The following is an 18,538-nucleotide window of genomic DNA, read 5'->3' on the forward strand; positions in this document are numbered from 1 at the left end:
GTGTAATTATTATTGGTATTGTATATATAAATACACACAAATTAATGTATATATTTAAGAGAAATATGTCATTTATGTACAAAATATTTTTATTTATATATAATATAAATTATATAAAACTACAATAAATACATAAATAACTGTAAATATTTCTTAAATATATACATGAATGTGTTTGTATTAATATATACATCATAATTACACACAGTACACACACATATATTAGGTAAACTCAAACTTTTATTTTGTATGCGATTAATCGTGATTAATCGTTTGACAGCCCTAGTTTAAATCGATAGTTTACATCTTTTAGTTTTAGTACCATTCCAAAAAACCTTTAGGACTTCAGGAACAAATTAACTTTCTTACAGATGGCTGTTTGACTTGTAGGAACATGTATGCGATACTTAACTATTTTGCGGTCGTAGAATTCCCCGCTGCTGTATGTGGTGGCGAGGGTGGAGGAACAGACCTCCAGGTACCAGGGCTTGTTGCCGTTTTCTGTGCTGCTGCTGACAGAGATGGTGTAGATGCTGTTGGTGTAGCCGTCGCAGGAGCAGTGATCGCCCTGCCGGCCTCCGTTACCAGATGCCCAAACAAAGATGGAGCCGAGACCCTTACGGCCCTGCAGACAAACATGAAGGAAATGTTAGGTTACACAAATACGAATAAAAACATGCAAACCTCTATACAGTTGTAATTCAGTAGTATTATTTATTTACTACTAAGACTCCAGTGAAAAATGCTATGTATACTACAAATGCATTTACATATTATGTACTTAATAAAAATACCCTGCAATTGTACTTTTAGTATACTAAACTGGTATATTTAAAAGTAATTTTGTACTTAATGCACTTTAATTGTGTGGAAGTAGTGAAGTCCAACTAAAGATATACTTAAGTATATTTTATTGTGCTAAAGTGGAACTATTGCAAGTATACTTTATGTACAGTTTAAATATCTTGCATTTAAAGACCGATATTATTTAAAAATCATACAATCCTTATCAACAGTGACATTAAAACATATTTTAGGCTTAATACAAAGAAATGTGGATTGTGCATAAGTAGTACTCCAAATAAATTTAATTATAATTTTTATATCAGTAAGTCTTGAGTAATATGTCAGTAAATACGTTAATAGACTTGAACTATACTTAGTATAAAATAAACGCATTTAAAAACTTTTAGTTTTTTTTTTACCAGAGTATATATGCATTAATATTTTGGATTATTTAGATTTTTTTCATTAGCTTTTGCAATTTTGTTAATGTGCTTTTGTTTAATTTAATTGAATTTTTTTTCCAAATTACTGAAAATGACAATACAATAACCACACTTCCTCTAGCAGACAGATCACCTTTGCAAAAGATGACAAGATTAGCCACTAAATATTACTACAATTATTATTAAAAAATTATGAGATTTACAAAATCCATTTTCTAAATATTTAAGCCACTAGATTTTGGGAAAACAGACATTAAAACATGATCAGATTGTAATCACATTTTTAATATATTATTGTTTTAAAATTTTATTAACTTTGTTTTTTATATTTCTATTTAGCTTTAATTTATTTATTTCAGTTTTAGTTTTAGTCATTTTAGCTCTTCCATTTTTATCTACATTTATCTTAAGTGTATTTTTCTTAATTTTTGTTAAAAATTTGTAAAACCTTTTTAAAATGTTTAATTTTATTACATTTTTTCCCAATTACTGAAAATAACAAAACAATAACAACACTGCCTCTAGACAGACAGATTACTTTTGAAAAAAAAAAAGAGGAACAAAAAAACAAGACAAACTTAATCACTATGTATTACTACAAAACTTACAATTATTATTTAAAAATGATTTAATATTTAGGGGAAAACAGACATTAGAACATAATTAGATTGTATTTTAAAGCATTTTATGTTGAATTTTATACAAAAATAACAATATGATAATATGTTGCATTGATAAAAAAAAATACTCATATCATGATATTAGACTTACCACACTGCTCAGATCTAGACAAAACCATCATAACATACTTTGAACTCCCCTACAAATGTTGTGGTTTACAACGCCGACAATAACAGTTACTCAATAAGAAATTCCTGTTTGTGTGTGAGTTTGAGACAACAACCTTTTTAATTCCCAGTTCAAAGGCTTGTTTGGCCAGAGGCCCCGGCCCATCCACAGTCTTCCCGTCATCGTCGGGGCCCCAGCTGGCACTGTAAATGTCGATGTAGTCTGGCCTTATTCCCAGAGACTTGGCCTCCACCACATCAGTCACGTCTCCATCAAGCATTCGGACACCTTCGAGAAAAGTTCATCCAAAAAAACGAACAAATACAGTCATTGTGTAATCAAGCCAATGTCGTTCCAAACCTGTATTACTTTCTTTTCTCTATGAAACTCCAAATGAGATGCTAGGAATAATGTCCAAGCTTGCATGCAACGTAAACAGATGGTGATTTACACTGCCAAGCTCCAAAATGGACCAGGAAAGTGTCATAAAAGTAATCTAGTTGACTGGTGCACTGTACTCCAAGTGTCATATGAGCCATATGATAGTTTTGTATGAACTGAATTCCCTTACAAAGATAAATGCTATCAAGGTTTTCAAAACATGCCATTTCATGGCCGATTAGTGACTTTAAACCCGGTGTGATTTTTTTGTATGCAATGGAGCAAATGGAGATTGACACTGAAAGCCACACAAAATCATATTCCATTTGCTTGCTAACGCACACAAAATCTGCAATTAAAGTATATTGTACTCTGCTGCAATGAGATGTTTCCAAATGCCCTGATCATCTGCTGTCTTTCTCCTCATTCCATTACTGAGCTACAGCTTCATTTCCTTTTCCGGCTCTTTATTTTAAAAGAAGAAAGCCTTGGTATTTTTTCATAAATTGAGAGAATAGGTGGTACAAAAACTCTACCTATCTATGCTAGTCATTCAGCTGAAAATGTTGTCCAAAGCCTCTTACAGTAAACTTATATACTTATTATATTCGTAAGATTTACTTTGAAACAATTTTCACCCAGAAACCGCTAGTAAATTTCACAAATAATTACAAAGAAATGGCAAGTAACTAGCAAAGCTTGTTTCCACCATGGGTTAAAAAAAAATAAAAAAGGGTAATGCAACTTATCTCACAGTTCAGACATTTTTTCCCTCACAATTCTGTTTTTATCTCATTATTAAGACTTTTTTGCTTGCAATTCTGAATTTTTATCTTACAATTCACTTTTTTGCTTGCAATTCTGAGTTTTTATCTCACAGTTAGGACTTTTTTGCTCGCAATTATTTTTTTCAGGACAGATCAGAAGTGACAGGAAGCGAAGTGGGAGAGAGAGAGATGGGGGTGGGATCGGGAAAGGTCCTCGAGCTGGGATATGAACACGGGACGTCAACGGCGCTGTACGTCGGCGCGCTTGCCACAAGGCTCTCGGCACTGACGCATTTCTTAATTTTTATCTTACAGTTCACTTTTGTGCTTGCAATTCTGAGTTTTTATCTCAAAATTCACTTTTTTGCTTGCAATTCTGGGTTTTTCTAACAGTTAGCTTTTTCTGCTTGCAATTCTGCTTGCAATTCTTCAACTGTGAGAAGAAAAGTCTGAATGGTCAAAAAAAAATTCAAAAGTACCTTTTTATTTTGTGCAGGAAAAAAAGAATTACTTGGAATTCTAAGAAAAAAAGCAAGAATTGCAAGAAAGACAAAATTCTAAATTTATATCTTGTAATTCTGACTTTTTTCATCAGAATTGTGAGGAAAAAAAATCTAAACTGTGAAATATAAACAGAACTGCAAGAAAAAAGTCTGAATTGTGAGGTAAAAAGTTAATTACATTTCATTTTCTTTATTTCGTGGCAGAAACTGGCTTTCATTAGTAACACGCTGAATTAAATGTGATATTCTTAAGTAGAAGACTAAAATAGCAATTTCTTGTAAAACATGTTGAAATGTTTAAAACTTTTTTTTAACGTTGTAGTTGTACATGCTTTGCCCAATTGCACAATGATAATAGATATGTTTCAAACCTACAACCTTTCAGCTACCAGCCAAGATGGATTTCTGAAATGAGCAGCTTAATTCAGATAGTCAATAAGCGGTTCCTGCCATAATATAATAACAAACATGTGTGTGTTTGTTTTCCTATGCGCTCGTGAGACTAAAAAAGAGCCTGATTGTATAGCGTGAGGATGTGTGTGCGTGTGCGTTATTAGTTCTAACACCATATGCTCAACACACTGTACGTGACAGAGTTTTCCTTCCTTGAAACACCTCTGAGGAAACGCAGGAGGTTCAACACTTCTCTATCACTCCTCTCACTTCTAACAAGCTGCATTACACCTCAAATTGATTCCTCGACTTCTCAAACAGCACCAAGTAAACACTTTTCTGAACCGCAGAGCAGAAGAACTAATCATTTCTACATTTCTAATTGCAGCGAAAAGACGTCAAGTTCTACATAGCAGCCAAAGCGAGGCCGCTTAGATTAGAAATGTCATTAGAAGGCGATGAAGTCATTGGCTTGAATCTGACACGTATTAGCTTTGGCGGCGTTTCAGTGATTAAGCAGGAAAAAAAAAAAATGTCAACTGCTGAGCCAAAAGACCTAAAGCACGTCTTTCATTGTGCTAATCTGTCTGTATCTGGCTTGGAAAAATGACCAACTCTCTTTCAAACATCACTCCACAATTCTTAAGAGGAATATTTGGCTGACAGGACTTTGCAGTTGAGATATATTAGAAGATGTGCAGCCAGCATTTCGATGAGGAACAAGTCAATCATCAGTCCACTTCAAAAAGTGCTTATTAATGGTGTTTAAGAGATTGTACTTCAAAATGCAGATTACCTTTCTTTATTTTATTAAGAAAACATGCTATTCCAGCTTTGTCCTTTAAACAATGTGTAAATACGAAAAATAGTGAATGAATCCATGCAGGCTACGCTATTCACATTGGAAAAACGTATTTTAAAAAATAATTTAAAGGCAGTTTAAATCACTATATTCAAAAAATAATAATATTAAGATAATATAATTGTAGTAAAGGTGACCTGACTTTAAAGATCATTTTAAAAAGGTTTAAAACAAAACAAATTGAAAACATCCTGATGCAAGCAACATTAAGAGACCAGAAGGTGTTTGTTTGATGCACTTTTTAAAACTTGAAACCAAGAACGTTGTAATCACCAACTACGATCTTTGGCGACTGGACTGCCACAATTGTAAATGCTACCTAAAAACACAATATAAGCCCAAATACAAATGCATAGCTAAAAAAATGCTGATGCTTTTAAAATAATCAATTCGGCATTTGTCCGTCATAAGTAGAAATAATGTGATCAGTAGGTGGCAAAAGTAGGTAAACTGCTCAGGACCTTTTTGAGATTACAATTTTTATGTGGTTTTATTTAGTCATGAAGATGCACATTTTTTTTTAAATAGTTTTTTACGATTAAAAAAAAGGCGGAGATGTTGACCTGAAAACAGAAAAATAAATACCATACAAAACAACAGCAACAACAAAAAAACTGTGATGTAAGGTTTTTCAAATTTGTGTTTTTTATTAAAGGATTAGTTCACTTCCAGAATAAACATTTCCTGATAATTTATTCACCCCCAAGTGATGCAAGATGTTAATGTATTTTTGTCTTTAGTCACAAAGAATGGTGGCCAACAGGTTGAAGGTCCAAATTGCAGTTTCAAAGAGCTCTACACAATCCCAGCTGAGGAATAAGGGTCTTATCTAGATAAACAATCGGTCATTTTCTAAAAAAACATACAAATTTACATACTTTTTAACCACAAATGCTCGTCTTGCACTAGCTCTGTAATGCGCATGCATATCTTCACGCGTTGCGTAAACACTCCATCTCATGTTCACCTCCAGCTTCCACCTCCAAAATCATCCGACATCGTTGTTTTACCTTTTTTGACTTTCTTTTACCTCATTTGAATTTCTTTGCACTTTCACATTGTAACATGTGCATAATTATGTAATGCATAAGTTCAGGCTGGTACAAGACGAACATTTGTAGTTAAAAAGTATATAATTTCTTTTTTTAGAAAATGAATTCTTCGGCTGGGATCACATAGCGCAGCGTTTCCCAATCCCAGTCCTCCGCCCCCTGCTCTGCATATTTCGTATGTATCTCGTATCACGTACGACGTTTGTTCTATCTGTCCGTACGTGCCCTGCAAAGTGGACATCATCGGATTCCGTCATGATTTCAGTTCGAAACGAGTGTATATGTTTCATTCAAAGGGCATTAAAGGGGCAATTGGACGCAAAACTCACTTTAACATGTTGTTTGAACATAATGTACACAACCACACTATTATGATAAAAATCCAGTGGTATTTCTGTAATCTTTATAAGAAATATCCCCTTTTTCAAATCAAGCAGTTCTCAGTCGGTGTGGGCCGCTCCCACAATCGTTGATTGACATTGACGTCTTACCTTAGACCCGCCCTGAGTTATGAACAGTCCGACTCTGACCACCATTAGCTATGTTTACATGCATAATTTTTGGTTCAATCTGGCTGAATTCATTCTGATGGATGAATCTGGATGTACTGTTTACATGAACGCTAAATAAAGTGATCAGGTTGATGTGCAAGTTTATATGTCACAAGTTTCAAATCCGAATAGATTTTTTTTACATGCGCACACCGCACAAATATAGGGTTTCTCACTGTTTGCACATAATAACCTCTCTCCTACAATTTTTCTTTATTTGTTTTTAACAGCAGAATCAATATTTATCCATTTCTGGATAAATATACATATAAACGCTGTGCTGTGCTGGTCATATTTATAACGCAGTGAAAATGCACCTCCCTGCGCCCAAAACTGGTTGCCCTCGGATGAGAATCCCAAACAACAACTGGTGGGAGGATGTCCACTTCACAGTTTTACAATAACACGACATGCATTTATACAGCACTTTATTTAAAGGAAGAACAGCTCGTTCCGCACGTCATGCGCTCATTGCACATGCGCAGTATTTTGAGTTTCAGTTTTCAATCCGATCGAGCATTTACATGCACTCTCAATCGTATTAGAACAGGAATAAACCCTCCCCCTTCAATCCGATCAAGTTTAATCGGATCGATTAACCGTCAATCGAATTACAAATGGATTATTTGGGTGCATGTAAACGTAGCCTTGTCTACTCCAGTGCAGCGGAAGACAATAATGTCTCAGATTGAGTGATTGAGGTGTTGTGTTGTTGGATGTAATAATGATTATAGCAGTCAACATTTTACTCCCGACATCTGAGCCGCTGAAGACGCAGAGGATTAACGTTAAAGGTAAAAAGGGTGTTGTTTTACACAACGATTGAGAATTTTTAAGCAAAGTATATTACAGACTTTTCATTAAGACCCTAAAGAATCATATCAACTTGTGAAAAATGGGCATCCAATGACCCCTTTAAAGCTGCATCGAAACTGCAGTTTGGACCTTCAACCTGTTGGTCACCATTGAAGCCCACTATATAGAGAAAAATCCTGGAATATTTTCCTCAAAAACCTTAATTTCTTTGCCAATGATAGAGAAAGACATGAACATCTTGAATGACATGGGGGTGAGTAAATTATCAGGAAATTCTTATTCTGGACGCGAACTTCTTTAAAAAAATCTAAAACTAAATCTGGTCTCACTGCATTAAAAATCTTTTCATTAGAGTTAACTGAAAAGAGAAGTTCAGCATATCACAGTCTATCAAAATAAGCTTTAGAGGTAATGGACTATGGCATATAGGGCATAAAGGAGGATCTGCATCCATTAACAAAACTTTTTGAAATGCATTGGTAAACACAACACTTTTTCTCTAGCTCCATTTCTACAAGCTGGTTCTGCATTCAATAAATGTTTTTTCCACAGGCACCGTAAAGGTTTTGTGCAGTTGCACCAGAATAACTTAATACTTCTGGATTACTTTAACTGAGATCCAATGAAATGAGGAGAAACAGTCTTTCAATTTCAACGTCCTAAATTAAAGGAGAATGTACTCACCCCCTTGTCATCCAAGATGTTCATGTCTTTCTTTCTTCAGTCATAAAGAAATTATGTTTCTTGAGGAAAACATTTCATGCATGTTCTTCATATAGTGGACTTCTATGGTGCCTGCGAGTTTGAACTTCCAAACTCTTTCTAAAAAAAATGACCATTTATATACTTTTTGACCTGAAATGCTCGTCTTGTCTAGCTCTGCGATGTGCATGCGTGCTCTGTGTAATCCGGGTCCATACAGTTAGGGTATGTCGAAAAACTCCCATCTCATTTTCTCCTCCAACTTCAAAATCCTCCTACATCGCTGTTTTACCTTTTTTTGTTAAGGGCGTTTGACCTTCTTTGCACGTTCACTTTGTAAACACTGGGTCTGTACTTCTGCAGTGATGTAAGACGATTTTGAAGTTGGAGGAGAAAATGAGATGGGAATTTTTCGACAAGACGAGCATTTGAGGTTAAAAACTATATCAATTGTAATTTTTTAAAGAAAATAACCAATCGTTTCACTAGATAAGACCCTTCTTCATTTAGAGCCCTTTGAAGCTGCATTTAAACTACATTTTGGAAGTTCAAACTCACTGGAACCAATGAAGTCCATTATATGGAGAACATTCCTGTAATTTTTTCCTCACAAAACATAATTTCTTTACGACTGAAGAAAGAAAGACATGAACATCTTGGATGACAAGGGGGTGAGTACATTGTCTGTAAATTTTTGTTCTGGAAGTGAACTTCTCATTTAATGCTTAGATAGCAACAAACATCAACATTTGCTGTTGTGTTAGAAAAATGAACTAAAACAGTTAAACCCTGAATATCTAATCTATTGTGGGATGAAATATTGTTGATGTGGGTCCACAAATATTGTGGGTTGTTAAATTATTAAATTATTTAAAAAACTCAGAGAAACTCTGGACTAAAAGTTTCTGATCCAATGCCAACAAGTAAAATAAATGAAAGCAAATGAATGCAACTCTCACTTGGCTCCTGATAAACAGACTTGCATATGCTGCCCGATCCTGTACTAAACTTTCTGCATTTGGCATATGGTGCAACTGGAACAACATGGACAGAAACCCCGCCAAGTCCGAGTAAAGGATGCATTTGTCAGTCCTGCCACCTGCGAGTACAATAAAGAAATATTCATGTCTTTCAGCGCAGCTGCGGGTCTGAACAAAACGGCCCCAGATGGCTGATGGCATATCATGAAATCCGCTTTTTGATTAAAACCGATCGGCCTTTTCATAGGATTAATTGCTTATGAGCGCATGAATGTCGGGCGGTTCGCTGTCCACTAAATTAATGAACTCTTCGAGCAGAGGCGGACAGGAGTTCGGGCATCTCGTCGCTTTAATCCTGTGCACACATGCAGAATAATCCTGTCTTATCTGCTCCGACTGCGCCTGAAACCTGTTGCTTGATCAGGGTTTAGCCACTTGCGGCAATTGGTCAGTTTTGCCGATCTGTGTGTGTGTTGAGAGCCTGCTGCGGCGAGTCTGAAACTGAAATAGCATCTGACATTTCTGGGAAAATAAGGTAAGCGGGGAAGCGAGCAGACTGTAAACAGACTCACGCGTACCTCCTATGCGAGCGTTGTAGGCTATACCCACAATGCAGTGCGAGTTGTTGGCCACAGCTGCGACTTCACCGGCGCATCGCGTCCCGTGCCTGGAAAGAAAAAAAAGCAGTCATGAATCACACAAGGAATTGATATTTGACATATGTTAGTGTGTGTTTGAGGTTGAGTCTAATCAGAATTGTGAACAATGTGAGTCTTGCTTTCCTTTTTATGTCCTTATTTTAGTCTGTCCTTTCCACACTGCAACTTAATACTTTAAAAAGGCCAAAAAAAAAAAAAAAAAAAAAAAAAAATCAAAGACACTGCCTCTGATTCAAGCCAAAGTGATTTACCCCATTGTCTACGGCCTGTGTTTAAAAGTTTGGGGCCTTTAAGATGTTTTTGAAAATCTCTTTAATCTCTTGATTAAAAATAAATGTTGCATTACTACTAATAAAATATTATTACAATTTACAGTCAGGGTTTTTATGGTTAAGTAAAACTAAATCCTTAAAAATATATATTTTTTAAAACATTTACAAAAATAGTGAGCAATATTTCAGCAAGTTGCAAAGACAACAAAAAATAAAAATATATAAAAATAAAAATTATATTAAAATATTTAAAAAATTAAATTATAAATTAAGTTAAACTAAAACCTTCATTTTTTTAAACATTCACAAAAATATTGAATTTCATTTAGTTGCAAAGACAACGAAAAATAAAACTGAAATGAAAATAAAAATTATATTAAAAAAGAAAAAAAGAAAAATGAAGTAAAACTAAAACCTTAAAAATTATTTGTAAGAACATTAACAAAAAATACTGAATTTCAGCAAGTTGCAAAAACAACAAAAATAAAACTGATATGAAAATAAAAATTATATAAAAATATAAAAAAATAAAAACGCTAAATTAAGTAAAACTAAAAGCTTATTTTCTTAAAACACTTACAAAAATATTGAATTTCAGCAAGTTGCAAAGACAACAAAAAATAAAACTGATATGAAAATAAAAAATATTTTAAAAAGAAAAATTAAAACCTTAAAAAAAATGTAAAAACATTTACAAAAATACTGAATTTCAGCACGTTGCAAAGACAACAAAAAATAAAACTGATATGAAAATAAAAAGTATATAAAAATATCTCAATGATACTAAAGTAACATTTTTTAAAACAATTTTTAATAGTAAAATAGCTATTGTTATATATATCATTACTGTGAAGTAAAATGTCTTACGTCACGAAATAATTTGGTCATATCACCCACCCGTAATACATTATATTTTATATATTTTATATATAAATGTTGTTTCATGTATTTCTTGTTTTGGAAAGAAGTCTCTTATGCTCATCAAGGCTGCATTTTTAAAAACAATAAATATTCAATATACAATAAATACAGCATATTTTATTTAAAAATACAGTAATAAATGTAAAGAATTATTACAATTATATTTGAATGTATTTTAAAATGCAATTTACTCCTGTGATGCAAAGCTGAATATTCAGCATCATTACTCCAGTCTTAATTGTCACATGATTAAGAAAGTAAATGGGCTGAACTTTTGATTTCATTTTGGTAACCAAAAGCAAAAAACTTCTGGACTCTGAAGGCACATTTTAAAACAGATACACGAGTCAATCCTCCTTCCACCACCGTAATAGCGAATACAGGGACACAGGATCAGTGCTGGCTGCATTAGAAATGCATTAATTGCATTTTTATCTTGTGCATTGTTCACTCACTCTCGTTCATTCGGTGCACTTCTTTACCAAAGTCTCTTTCAATCGTTTTTATTTTTTTTTTTCTGTCTTCACTCAATTAAGTTTCTGCTCCGGGAGGCACGTTCTGCACTTCAGAAATGAATTGAACATCGCATTGTTTTCCGGTTTCAAATGTCCTGATGTGTATTAACAAAACAGCGCTTTGAAGTTTTGCCTGAGCTCTTGGCAGAGTTCATTGGTAAACATGCAGCGTGAGTGGAGAACAAGCATTAAATCAGGTGCTTATCAAAGACAGAGACGTTTTCAATTAAATCCACACCAGCCTCAGTCCCACAGGATTGGATTGGTTTCAGTGCTTCACCACAAAAGAAAGCCTCTTCGTTGTGTTGACACACCACACGAGTACGACGTCACGCCTTTATTTGCACAACTCCAAATATCACAGCTTATGAAAATGCCAGTGTTTCAAAACATTGCTCTATTTATCATAGATCTATTGCAGTCCAAAATAGCCAACACCCTAATACACAACCAGAGTTGGGTTTAAAAGTAATGCATAACAATAATGTGTTACTCCCTAAAAAGGTAACTTTTTATTTAGTTGCTTTTTATAAAAAGTAATGTGTTGCATTACTATTGCATTACTTTTTCTCATCCGAGCTGGGCTTGCTTGTTTGTTTTTAATATAAAAATGTTCTATTTCCAAACGTAAAAGCGCTTTCGCACCAAAAGTGAAATGAATAGAGGGTGCAGCTCAAACAAACCTTTCTGCTGTGATGCCATTCTGGATTGCAGTAAAATAGGATGCAGTAAAAGAAAGTTAAACCCTCTTCATTTAAGCAGTGAAAAACAAATGCTATGTTTACCTAAAGTCAGTTTTGTTTATAAGTATGGCGGAATTGGATCATTGGATCAAAATTGGATTAAACACTTATAAGATATTTGTGTTATTACACATTTAATTATTGCAGGTTTGCGAGTTTGTGTTTTACTGTGTGAGGAATCTGCTTTTGTGCAAGTGAGATGAGTAAATGAGTCTTCACATTTAGTCTAGAACGACAGCAAGCATTATGCTCAGACAGCGCACACAACACCTCGATAGGAGAGCTGTCAGTCAATAAATGGAAAACAAAGTAACTGGCATTACTTATTTGCTGAAGTAACTTGAAATTTTTATTGTAAATTAAAAAGTAATGCATTACTTTACTAGTTACTTGAAAAAAGTAATCTGATTACAAGAGCTGGGAAGAGTACTTACAATTTGTAATGCGTTACGGATTCCGAATTACATGACAAACATTGTAGTAACATAATCCATTCCACATTTTAGGTAATACGGCTTTATACGAAAGTTTGGGAACCCCCCAAAATAAGAGAAATCATACAAAATGCACATTATTTTTTATTTAGTACTGTCCTGAGTAAGATATTTTACATACAAGATGTTTACATAAAGTCCACAAGACCAAAAAACAGTTTAAATGATTAAAATAACCCCCTTCAAAAGTTTGCGCACCCTTGGTTCTTAATACTGTGTGTGGTTACCTGGGTGATCTACAACTGTTTTTTTTGTGTTGTGAAGGTTGTTCATGAGTCCCTTGTTTGTTCTGAACAGTTAAACTGAGCACTGTTCTTCAGAAAAATCCTCCAGGTCTTGCAGATTCCTCAGTTTTCCAGCATCTTTTGCATATTTGAACCCTTTCCAGCAGTGACTCTATGGTTTTGAGATCCATCTTTTCACAGTGAGGACAATTGAGGGGATCAAACACAACTATTAAAAAAGGTTGAAACATTCACTGATGCTTCAGAAAAATACATGATGCATTAAGAGCTGGGGGGTGAAAACTTTTTGAAGATCAAGGTAAATTGTACTTAAGTTGTCTTCCGGGAAACATGCAAGTATCTTCTGTTGCCTCTGAAGGGCAGTACTAAATGGGAAAAAATACTAAATGGGAAAATCTTCGACATCTTCATTCTTTTCAAAGTTTTCACCCCCCAGCTCTTATTACGTCATGTTTCCTTCTGGAGCATCAGTGAATGTTTGAAACTTTTTTAATAGTTGTGTTTGAGTCCCTCAGTTGTCCTCAGTGTGAAAAGATGGATCTCAAAACCATACAGTCATTACTGTTCAGAACAAACAAGGGACTCATGAACAGCCATCACAAAACAAAAAAAACAGTCGTAGATCATCCAGTTAAACCACACACATTATTAAGAACCAAGGGTTTCTTTTCAACTTTTAAAGGGGGTTATTTTAATCATTTTAGCTATTTTTTGGTCTTGTGGACTATATGTAAACAACTTTTATGTAAAGTATTTTACTCAGGACAGTACTAAATAAAAAATAACATGCAGTTTGTATGATCTCTCTTATTTTGTTAAAAAATTATTCACATTTTCACAGATTCTGCAAGGGGTTTCTAAACGATCGCATAAAACTGTATAATCAGACTTTTTGATTATTTTTAGTTTACTTTTGACATAACTCGTTTATCGCATTGATTTAAAAAAGTATAATTTTGTACCATAATGATATAAAAATTCCAAAATGTAAGAAAATATATTGCATTTGTTGTTATTAACATCTTGAACTTAAATTAATTAACATTTTAATATGTCAAGGTTTCCCTAGCTAAAAAACTAATAATTAATAAAATCATAAAAAATGTTCAATTAAGACGAACCATTTTAAATAAACAAGCTTAGTAAAAAATTAAAATATTTTATTTGTTTACCTGCATGCCAACATCAGAGAACCACTGAACATGCAAATGTGATACTTTTGAAAATATTTATTTTAAAATCTCAGGGGTATTTGATCAGGGTGTTGGTCAGTAGTTGATGCAATGTTGAAACACTTCTTTAACCTCAAATGCTGTGTCGCCACCTGAGTATGACTAGTTTATGTGTGAATGTCTACAAAACTGCGTGTCTTTCTAAATGAATATAAATATATTATGATTACAAAGCGGGCTACATCTGAGTTTTTTCCACACACCTACACCCACACCCACATACAGATTTAATTGACATCTTTCATAAATTGCATTGACTGCTCTAAAATGAGACACCAATGTTTCAGGAGTTTAGGACACAGAATAGGACACATGCTTATTCGATTATTCGATTTTATTTCCTATTTGGGTTTGTGCATATGCTTTATGTTTTAAGATGAAGTGTTTTTTTTTTCCCAAGGCATTGCTAGATGCCAGTTTTTCCTGTCATAACTATGCAAACATTTGATTTCAAAACAAGCATCATAGCAATTAAACTATTTCTTGTTGTGATTTTAAATGTGTATTTACTCCTGAATGATCTTAAAGTAAATAAGCGATGTTAAGTCTGAATTTGTGTGGCTGTGTTTTAAATGAAACTACTACACGGCTCTGTGGAATGCTTGATTCTGCTAGCAACTGATTTCTTCATGGATGCTTTGCGTTCAAATATTTCAACTCAGATCAGTGTTTCGTGTTTAATTATTTACTTCTGTGGCAAGCAGCTGTGTAATAAGTGGGATAATGTTCATGCAGCCAGTTGATATTGCAAATTAAAGATGTATATTATCCCTTACTTATATAATCTTAATTCAAGTGCTAAAGGATTTTGAAAGTCTGACAGTAATCAGTGTTGAGTGCTACTGTAAGGTTAACTCCACCTGGTTTAAATGTTTCAAAATGATTAACAGTTGAAAATATTTGAAATTTAGAAAAGTATTCAAATGTAATGTTACTTTACTTTAATAAAGCAATTAAAAAGGGTAACTTGTAATCTGTAACCTATTACTTTTCCAAAGTAACCTTCCCAACACTGCCAGTGAATATAGTAATTTTCATATATAATAAAAAAACTGGCGCCTCAGAGCAAGCAGACGAAACACAATAAATGTGATTATTTCTTCCGGAGGTGGATGCCTGCTGTTTGGGAACACAGTCGTGTAAGACAGTTCTGGGAGGCAATTATACAGAAATACTTTGACGGCAGACTTTGCTCAGGCATTTCAGTATGACCATAACAACATTTCAGATGCTGTGGAACGAGAGGGGTCCACTGGTTAGACAGGATTTGCCGTCCCACAGCGCAAAATCACATGACTTTTTTGATGCGTATGGAGAAATGTATTCGGCAAATGCGTTTCCATCTCCCATTATTTGCATTAACCCTTTTTCGTACAAGTCAAAAACCACCTCAAGCGAATTAAGGGATTTTTGTTCTAAATGTGGCATTTCCATCACTCGTTTCTGATGCGATACTTCAAAATGCACATAAAAACAAGGTGATGGAAACAGCTTGTGAAGCCAACTTTTCCAGTCTGCTGCTGCTGGCACAGAAATTAAGCGCATCTTCACCTTTACAGATCAAAAATAACGCTGAGATGTTCAGAACTCACTTCCTTCCACACAAGATCATTATGAAATCTCACCGGGTTTATTAGATAATCTCACATCTTACAGGATGTGACGGCTTTCACTTACCCACCGCATAATCACTCTGCAGAAAACGAGGTGTGTTTCACACAAGTATAGTTCTTGAGGACATCAGGACTCACTTGTTCTCGTTGCTGGAGTCATATCTTGGGGTCGGGTCGTAGTCATTTCCATTCACATCGTAGCTCGCCAGCTGGTCCTAAATGACGGACAAAATACATCAAATAAATCATTAAGAAATATTTACAAACACAAGCAATAATGTTGATGCTGTGTTAAGTGTTATTAACAGGAACTAAAAACATTTACATTAATTGAAATAATTTTAAATGAAATAAAAGATTTCAGTTAAGTGCTAATAAACATTTTAGTTACACTGAAATTTTATTTTAAATTTATTTAGCATAAATAAATACAATTACATTTCTGAAAAAAAAAAAAATAAATATATATTTTTAATATATATAAAATCAATTAATTACAGATGCTTTTGATTATTAAAATGTAATGCAAATGAATGGCAGAATTTGATCAAAATAAAACTGAATTTCATAGGGCCTTAAAAATGTCATTTGTATTAAACATTTTGATCAATTAATTAGACATGTTTTCTGTTTTTATTTTTTTAATTTAACCATTAAAACAGAGTCTAGAAAAATTTAAATGGAAAAAAAATTAAATTAATTAAAATTAGTTAAAAAAAAATAAAAAAATAAAACAGAATTTGGGGAAAATTAAAACAGATTTCAGTTAAGAGTTAGTAAACATTTCAGATACACTGAATTTTTATTTAAAATTTATTTACCAGAAAAATGTAAATACAACACTTACATTTCTGAAAAAAAATTAATAATAAAAAAATATATATTTTAATATATAAAATCAAATAGTTACAGATGCTTTTGATTATAAATATGTAATGAAACGGAATGGAAAATGCAGAATTTGATAAAAAATTTTATTAAACATTTTGATAAATTAATTTCAATTAATTAGAAAACTTTCTGTTTTTTTTTTTTTTTTAACCATAAAATTAAAATATTAAAACAGAGTCTAGAAATTAGAATTAGAAACTAGAATTAAAATTAATTTAATAAATAAAATAAAATAATATAAATAAATAAATAAACAAAAAACAGAATTTGGGGAAAAATTAAAACAGATTTTATAGGGCCCTAATTTTAAACCTTAAACTAATCTTTGTTTTATAGTAAGTTTTAAAATTTTTTGTTAAATTTATGGCCTCGAAAATGTGTTTACATTAGTTGACAAGGCAATAATTCTTCATTCAAGTATTAAAATGACTAAAACTTAAAATAACTAAACTAAAACTGAAATAAAAAATATAAACAAAAAACACAAAAATTTCAATAAATACTATATTAATGATATTAAGATAAGATGCATTTACAGCAATAATACATGATCTGTAACAGGAGCTAAAGATAATCTCACATAATTCTGCGCCAGATCCGGATGGTTCCTCTCAATACCGTCGTCCAAGATGGTGACGACCACATTTCGACCGGTGTAGCCTCTCTGCCAGGCTGCAAGGATATTCATTTCTGAACGGCAGCGGCTGTTTTTATCACTACAGTGCTGGAAAACAGCAAGAAGTCATCAACAGTAGAAGTACCTTCACTTGCAGTCACTTTCAGGCAAACACATTTGACTTTGAAAACAGGAAACATTGGCAGACAATTGGGCCGTAGCGATATTCTCAGCTCTCCAGAAACAAGGCTTTATTACTTGAGTAACCTTATGACTTACTCTGTCTGTGAGGAAATATTTCAAAACGAACGGCCACGTGAACCTGTAAATTAAACGGGACAATTCATGTTTATTCAGCGGCAGAGGTTTGCGTGTCCTTGAGGGTCTCATTTATGATTCTTTTCAACGCTGTCTTTGAGGACACGATCAACAAAGACGTCCCAGTGTGAAGTCAACTTCAGAGGACGGATTGAAACAGTCTCAGATTCCTTTGTGCCGGAATATTAATCATACGAGTGCAAATAAACACAGAATACGCCTTAATAATGTCTGAAAACATCAGCTCTAATGGATTAACCATTAATCGTCTAGTGTTTGATACTGATATATGGAGAACAAAAGGATTTGCATAAAATTGACAAGGTCTACAGTTCTTCAAAGACACTTTGGAGGGGAAAAAACTGAACAAAGGCAACATATTTTTTCAGAGATCCAGACGACACTTCAATCAGTAATCAATGTGAAGCTTGTTGAAATAGGAACAGAAGTACAGCGCAAACACAAACAATCATTGAGAAGGACAATTCATGAAGCTACTTTTGCCTGTAAGAGTGTGTGTGTGTTTGTTTGTCCTTTTAGGGCTTGACTTGAAAAGCTTAGAAAAGATTTATATTCAGTAAACAGACTGTTCTGCCTGTGCTTTCTTATTTTATGAATCATTTAACCCCCATCTTGGTTTCCGCGATCATCATACAGCAGATGCGATTTAAAATATGGCATAAACAAATAGATGAATCTAAGTTTAAGTCGATTCACTGAATCAGAACAGATTCACAGTTTTTCTTCTCATTTTTTTACCCGTTTGCTCTCAGTAAACCAGACTGACAAAGAGCAAACAGCACAGAATATAGACAAGCAACAGAAAAAGGAAGAATTCAGGGGGCTGTTTCAATTTTAACATGTTAACTCATCTACTCACTAGTCCACTTTTACACACTAGTTGTGTTCATACTCGCAGTCTTGCAAGCTATTCTAAATCAAACTTTACAACATTTAGCACTTTTCTCAGTTTATCAATTTATAGTTTTCCAAA

The 18,538-nt window shown here is 33.6% G+C and overlaps 1 protein-coding gene across 2 annotated transcripts in view; it reads right to left on the reverse strand.

Annotated features, from left to right (window-relative positions):
• The window catches only part of pcsk6 (proprotein convertase subtilisin/kexin type 6), a 93,063-nt gene that overhangs the window by 60,465 nt on the left and 14,060 nt on the right, over positions 1-18,538 (reverse strand). For both annotated transcript variants that reach the window (XM_051115296.1, XM_051115294.1), the window contains exons 4-8: positions 17,191-17,334; positions 15,858-15,934; positions 9,604-9,692; positions 2,134-2,306; positions 413-625 (exon numbers count right to left, since the gene is read on the reverse strand). In XM_051115296.1, the coding sequence (XP_050971253.1) occupies positions 413-625; positions 2,134-2,306; positions 9,604-9,692; positions 15,858-15,934; positions 17,191-17,334 (696 nt within the window). The remainder of the gene's footprint in view (positions 1-412; positions 626-2,133; positions 2,307-9,603; positions 9,693-15,857; positions 15,935-17,190; positions 17,335-18,538) is intronic.

The sequence above is a fragment of the Labeo rohita genome, chromosome 7, assembly GCF_022985175.1.
Source record: "Labeo rohita strain BAU-BD-2019 chromosome 7, IGBB_LRoh.1.0, whole genome shotgun sequence".
NCBI classification, from domain to species: Eukaryota; Metazoa; Chordata; class Actinopteri; order Cypriniformes; family Cyprinidae; genus Labeo; species Labeo rohita.